Consider the following 7500-nt stretch of genomic DNA (forward strand, 5'->3'; position numbering starts at 1 on the left):
AACTTGTGAGCTGATTCAATGAACTTGGCAGCCTCAACTGATGGAGACTTGCTGAAGGAACCAAATCGTGTCTCAAAGAGGACAGTTCCAATTGCTGTAAGATAAAAACAAATAAACTACTGTACACTGTATATTAGTCTTTCTACATGTTTAAGAGTTGTGTTGGGTTGCCGGGACTTTGATATGGGCAGTCTTCTTTGGAGGTGGGTTTAAGTGCCGAGGCAGGTTAGCAAACATGACAACCTATCGTATTTGGTTACATTTATCAATCATCCTGGGGATAATGTGGCCCACCAAGTCAACACAAATATGGACAAATGACACCATTTGCTTTTTAATATTCACAAATCTTGCTGTTTGTCTGCTTGAAATTTCTTTGTTACCCTCTTGATACCTGTGAGATAACTTAACAGTTCTGCATTTAAAAAAAACTCTGTGTACACAGGATAAAACTGAAGTGTTTTTTTTTTCAACTTATTATTTCTCATGCACAATAGCTTAAGTTTTGAGGCACACAGTATATTCTAAGGTCCCTCATAACTGATTGGAAATTAAGTGCCTGGTTGTCAATTTTTACTGTTGTGTTGTTTGTAGTCAGAGCCATTGCGACACTCTACGTGTGTAGTTAATGCTAACCCTCCTTAAATCAACACGGCACACGTAATATTATTGTCTGAGGATCAAGGTTCAGCTCCTGCATTCTGTAGCCTGTTGGCTGACCTTTTTTCAGTTAATGTTTCAAATAATATTTTCGAGAAACAGTATCGGTGATTGGGTGAGAGCACTTTCCTTCCACCAATGAAAACTGTGGCTTGAATCCCTGACTTGACATCACAGTTATGTGGATTCTGGCTTATTATATTACTGTTACTTATTTTTACTTGAGGTACTGTAGTGACTATTATTCTTGGCTTGTAATCGTTGACAAAGCTGGTACCAATAGGTTTGAGGGTTGCCACTCTGTTATTGTCTGCAGGCCCACAAATGGCTCATGAATCCAATCCGGGATAGACATGCTTGACTAAAGTGGCTGCAGGTCGATTACGGGTGTGTTGGTTTTTGCTGGTTTTGCTGTTACATGGTAAATTATAAGTATAAGTCTTAGGTGTCCAGCTAGATATAATCTTAGGAATTCAAACGATAATCTTCTACTTAATATTATCCTTGTATTATATCCAAAGCAATGCTTGGTGATAGGTCCTTTACCTGTGCTGCTCGAAGGCTCTGGTTCTTGCTTGCTTTGCTGTTATGTGGTAAATTATAAGTATTTAATTTATTATATGATTGACATACATTATTCTATTTACTTTAATTTGTTATTAACATTAATTTCTTCTTCAAATGTCATTCAAACTAATAATTAACAACTCTATTTTGATTCAGTGTCAATTAAGCCACTAAATGACCACAAGGATTATAAGCTGCTAATGTTATGATAGGTTGTAAGAGAATTAAGCCAACTTACATTCCAAAGACCACTTGAATAGTTCATCTTGCAAGCTTGGAATGATTCCATCAGCATCGCGAGTTGCTTTCATTCGAGAGAGCAAATCAGCTGTAACATCATTCAATGGCTCAGCATATCCTTCAGTAACTTTTGGTCTCAACATTTTCACGTTTAAGATACGACGAATCCTGTACCACTCTTCACCATTTCTACATAATTGTGAAAAATTAGAAATATGACAGTACAATGACACCAAATGCACATTTTTGAGAGCTTCCTGATTTACATATAAAACTAGATAGGCTTAATGTACAATTTTTACTGTAGTTAATTATTATTGTAAGAACTATCATCATTTTCCTTCAAATACATGGTGACAGTGAAGACCAAGTTGGTTTTATTTTACATTCATGTCACTTTAAATCAAAAGAGACGAAACTGGAATGATATTTTTTTTTACCCGTTTGGATTATGTTCGGGGCCAGGGCTTAGAGCTGCAACGACCATGCCCAAAGTACCCCTCTCCCACAATTCTTGAATGAACCTCAGCGAGAGACGGGTACGTTAAGGTTCGAACCTACAGCGAGGAATGAGTCCAATTTTGTGATAGGCAGTTGTTGCATAAAAATAAAATAGCAGGCAAATAAACCAGACGATAACAGGACTTACAAAACACCAATTCCGTCCACTCGGTTTTTTTCCTGCTTGTACTTTTCCCATAATGGAAAGGGTGGTTCTCGCTGAGGCCATTTGCCTTCGTTCCGGAACAAATACTCCACATCGTCTGGATTGGAAATGGTCACTGTTTGGCGATCAAAGATTTTCTCGCGATAGATTTCTCCATATTGCTGAATTCGCTGTTGCTGCATTTCATGCATTCGTTGATAACCCCTAACACCATCGCCAAGGTCACGAGCGTAGTCAAGAAGCGTTCCAATAATTGGCAACCCTTTTGGACCTGGGATTTCGTCGAACGATTTCGCTTGTATAACTTCCGCGGCTTGTGTGTGTGCCGAAAAGAAAACAACCTGCTTCCGAAATTTCAAATGCTCTTTGCTTTTACAAACACTCTGAAAGGTTCGAAATGATCGTACTGCAAACCTGAATGCCATGATGCCCACTCGAAAAGCAAAACAAAACAACACTAAAATCAAAGGGGGAGGCGGTAAGGTGTGGCACTTGAATTTAGGAAAATTCCTCTTTTATGTAATTTTTTCGTTCTTAGTGACATCTCAATAAAGGGCACTCAGAAGATATTCATTTCGTGTTTTAAAGACAATTTTTTATTTCCAGCCGAATCAGTCGGGTTAAATAGTTTCACGCACCTATACCCACCCTGTCAACTCGAAAATGTCATTCTTTACCAGGCCTCCACTTGGACAAGGATTTACACGGCACATCTCAAGTAAAATAGTTTTACCGACATATTGACTTGTTTTCAGTTTTCTTGCTAACAATGGCTTACTTTCTTTTGTTCCGCAACCCTGATGAAATCGGTATAGCATCTTACAATTACAACGTACCAAAACCAGCTTCAGATACCTATTCCGGACCGGACCAGCAGTGAGGAAGGAAAGTGTCGGACCCTGAACCTTATGTGGCAGCCACCTTTCTTTTGGCGTAAGCCTGTTCCTTCCGTCACTCATTCATAAGGTTGCGCATTTCGTGGGTACCCAAACGTTTGATCATAAGCAATCGCTGATCTACGCAAAATTCTTTCAGCCCGTTAAGGCTAGCTAGAACTCGTTGTGGGCACTCGATCATTTTCGTCAGGGTCTGTTCAAACAAAAAAATGTTTTGCAGTAAACTTGACACGCCATTAGTTGAGAGACCAAACATGTTGACCCCTATTAACCAAAGTGGCATAGAATATTGTTATTATTCTTTTCTTTTACCGACAAGAATTAGATATATGACATATGCCCTGCTTCATTCGCTTTTACATCAACGATTTGACACGTTTACATCGCCTTGCAGACGACTGAAGAGGCTCGAACAGCGTAATATATATCGAATCACGGCGTTTTTATCGAATTTTACAGGGGCGTAGCCAGGATTTTTCAAGAGGGTGGGGGGGGGGGGGCACACCGTGTCAAATAGAAGGTACTCACCAGATTGTGGCGTTTTCGGCATCTGCATATTGTAGGGGGAGGGCACGGGCACCCCAGGACCCCCCTCTAGCTACGCCCTTGTTTTAAATTCACTATCTATTCAGTTTTGAGTGTATCATAAATGGCGGCTATGTAATTATTCTTTTGTCTTTATGCTAATCATCCTAACTAGTCTTGTAAACACGAGCAAAATTCAAAAGAAGTTTTGTTCCAAAGTGAGGCTAGTTAGGATGATAGGCACAAAGACAAAAGAATAATTTCTTAAACGCGATTTATGAATACGGCGCGCCTATAAAGATGATATATCTAATTCTTGTCAGTATTCCGGCGAACCCATTCTTGTCCTCGGTAACTCAGAAGTTCTAAGAAATGTTCTAGTTCTTTTTTAAGACAAAGAAGTGCATTTCAAAATCGCTTATTTTTGTTTTCAAATTTCCTGAGCCCCGCCATCTTGAATGATTGTAGCATCTGCTGTTGTCCTATCGTTCTTAGACAAAAACTGTGTTAGAAGAATTTTTGCGTTGGGGTGAAATCCCGAATATGCGTAGTGCGGATAATTTTTCGCAAAGGGCAACTCACTTTGCAAGAACTCTTTAGATCTAAATAAAGCATAAATATATTCCACGTAACGGTGTGACTTGTCTGGAAAAAGTTTTCCCCGTTTTACGTTTCTTTTCCTGTCCACAACCTTCCCTTATTATTATCGAAATATGCTTAATTATCTAGTCAAGTGGTGTTATTTCTGCATGAAAAACTAATCAATCAACATTTGCTAATTTTTCGTTCCAGGGCTACTCATTTTTTTAGAATTGTCGGAATTGATTGTTTCGGAGTTCTTTTACTCTTCCTTGATGTGATCCTTGTACTATCAATAAATAATCACATAGTCACAAGTTCAAATGCATGTTCTTGGTACTATCAATCATTTGAAAGAATTGTATCAGTTTCGTCCGGTGGTGATCAATGAAAGGAATCTCGTTCATGATCATTTTCCCGCATGTCTCATTAAGCTCTTTCGAAATGTTTGTCTTCAGTGCGTAACCCTTTACAAACCTCCCTCTGCATGGTCGAGTCAGAAAATTTCCTTCCCGTAAACAGGAATTTTTGATGCTTTCTTTTGCTTTTCGCAAGATTTCAAGATCTTTGAAAAAACCCGGAACTCTGCCGAGGAGTGGTCACATTTCGTATGTGCTTAAAATACCTTCCGAGGTGTCGCTCTGTTGTCTCGCACAGAACTGTCCGTGACCTTTCACACTGCTGGGGAAAAGACTTCGTTTGAGTTTGCTGAATATATTGTCATCTCAGGAAGCAACAAAGTCAAGGTAGCCATTATCTATCGGACACCGTACTCAGAAAAACACCCAGTAACGGTATCCACCTTTCTCGGCGAATTTGCTGAATACCTAGAATCAATTGTGCTGTTATCTGAACGTCTCCTCATTGTAGGAAACATGAATATTCATGTGGACGTCCCAGATGATCCCGACGCTTTTAAGTTTTTAGATCTCCTGGAGTGCATGGGGCTTACACAACACGTGATTGCATCAACTCACCGTTCTGGACACACTTTAGACTTGATCATTACACTTGACTTGGATGGCCTTGTTCAGACCACGCCCATCTCTGACAGTTTCTTGTCAGATCATTGTGGTGTTCTATCTGAACCAACTCTCCGTATGCCGGCTACAACTGTTGAGGAGATCTGCTACCGGAAGACTGAGGCTATAGACATTGAATCGTTCAAGGATGATCTCAGGGAATCGAGGCTATGCAAGAATCCACCCGATGAAATTGCTGATCTTGTTTCCTGTTACGGTTCAACCATGACTAGCCTTTTAGATAAACATGCTCCACTCCAAAAGAAGACTATCACGGTTCGTCCGCGGGTTCCTTGGTTCAAGAACGAAACCAAAGAAGCCAAGCGTTTACGTAGACGGTATGAGATAATATGGCGAAAGACGGGGCTCGAGTCAGAGAGGGTTAATTTCATTAAGGCGCGCAATCATACGAATCACGTTATAGAGCAAGCAAGGCGTGACTATTATTTCAACCTTATTAATGAAACCGATTGTGATCAAAGAAAGCTTTTCAATACGGCCAGTGCACTGCTAGGAGGGTCGTCACATGAAAAATACCCCAAGCACTCTGACCCTACTTTGCTTGCTAATGATTTCGGGAGATTCTTTATACAAAAGATGATGTCATTCGCTCAAAGCTGGATAGAATTGACTCCTCATTGAATAACCCTCACCATTCGATCGGAAGTAGCATTCAAGAGCATTCGTATGCTGGCACATTCTTCACTAACTTCCAGCCCATATCGTCTGAAGGTATCAAAAAGCTTGGTGCTGAATGCCCCAAACGAGACCTGCGACAATGACCCCATACCTACCAAGATTGTTAAAGACTGCATTAACGAACTCCTACCGACCATTTCCAACATGGTTAATCTTTCGCTCAGTAGTGGTCACTTTCCGGACATTTGGAGAGAGGGTTTAGTGAGACCAAAGTTAAAGAACGACAACATGGATCTGATAAAGAAAAATCACCGGCCCGTCAGCAATCTTGCATTCCTTTCAAAAATCACCGAAAAGGCAGCTGCACTACAAATCTCCGATCACGCGTCGTCCAATCAGATGCTTCCGGAATTTCAATCAGCCCAACGAAAAAATCACAGTACGGAAACTGCCTTACTGCGCATGCGCAACGACATACTCCTCAACATGAACAAACAACAAGTCACGTTACTAGTGTTCCTAGATTTAAGCGCTGCTTTCGACACAGTAGACCATGACATATTACTGCGGCGCGTGGAATACAAATAGATCCCAGCGTATTGTGATCTATTGTAATCGGCAGTGCAAAGTCGGACAGTTTTGATTTGAAGTTTGGTGTGCCACAGGGCTCCTGTCTCGGCCCAATGCTGTTCTCCCTTTACACCAGTGAGCTATTTGATGTGATTAGCCAGCACCTGCCAACAGCGCACAGTTATGCTGATGATACTGGTATCTATCTGGCTTTCAATCCAATCGATGATTCTGATCAAGACGCCGCCATTGCAGCAATGGAAGCGTGCGTCTGTGACATCCGCAACTGGATGATCAATGATAAACTCATGATCAATGATTCCAAGACAGAGTTCATGCTCATTGCATGGGACGAAGGCGCACCTACAGAAAACTAAACACGTTACTCTAACCATTGGCGAATCCATCATCTCTCCGAGCACGGAACCCCTTAGAAACTTAGGGGCCTGGTTTGACTGCCATTTCAACTTGAACTTCAACATAACCAAAACGTGTAGGAGTGCTTTTTTTCATCTTCACAATATTAGACGCGTCAGAAAATATCTAAGTAAAGAATCTGCCGATAAATTAATCCACGCTTTCATCACAAGCAGATTGGACTATTGTAATTCACTTTTATACGGACTACTCTACTGCGCTCTCACTAAACTGCAGCGTGTTCCAAACGCAGCTGCAAGAGTCCTATATCTAGCACCACGGTATTGCCATATCACACCTGTATTATACAAACTACACTGGCTACCTGTAACGTTTAGAATAGATTATAAGATTATTATAATCACTCACAAAGCAATCCATGGTACAGCTCCTAATTATTTATCATCTCTCGTAAATTTTAAACCTAATTCTTCCTACAGCCTCAGATCAAATAACAAATATCTGCTTTCAAATCCAGATTTCAGGACTCTCCCTACTCTTGGCGATCGAGCCTTCGTGGCCGCCGCACCAAAACTGTGGAATAATCTTCCGTTAGATCTTAGATGCACTTCCAATTTTAGAGTTTTTAAACGTAATTTGAAGACTCATCTTTTTGAAAAAGCTTTTTCTGATATAGTATTGTAATTTATAGACTAGATAATTATCCATTCGTGTAATTTTGACTATATAGTGTTATATTTTATATACTGGTAATATA

General features: G+C 40.3%; 1 protein-coding gene across 1 annotated transcript in view; it reads right to left on the bottom strand.

Moving 5' to 3' along the window:
- Window positions 1–2561, bottom strand: part of LOC137971682 (cytochrome P450 10-like) — a 12316-nt gene extending 9755 nt beyond the window's left edge. The window contains exons 1-3 of the mRNA XM_068818480.1: window positions 2117–2561; window positions 1466–1656; window positions 1–94 (exon numbers count right to left, since the gene is read on the bottom strand). The exon at window positions 1–94 is cut by the window's left edge and continues 283 nt beyond it. Of these exons, the coding sequence (XP_068674581.1) occupies window positions 1–94; window positions 1466–1656; window positions 2117–2559 (728 nt within the window). The 5' untranslated portion in view covers window positions 2560–2561. The remainder of the gene's footprint in view (window positions 95–1465; window positions 1657–2116) is intronic.
- Between the last annotated feature and the right edge of the window lie 4939 nt (window positions 2562–7500).

Source organism: Montipora foliosa, chromosome 1 (assembly GCF_036669935.1).
Source record: "Montipora foliosa isolate CH-2021 chromosome 1, ASM3666993v2, whole genome shotgun sequence".
Lineage (NCBI taxonomy): Eukaryota > Metazoa > Cnidaria > Anthozoa > Scleractinia > Acroporidae > Montipora > Montipora foliosa.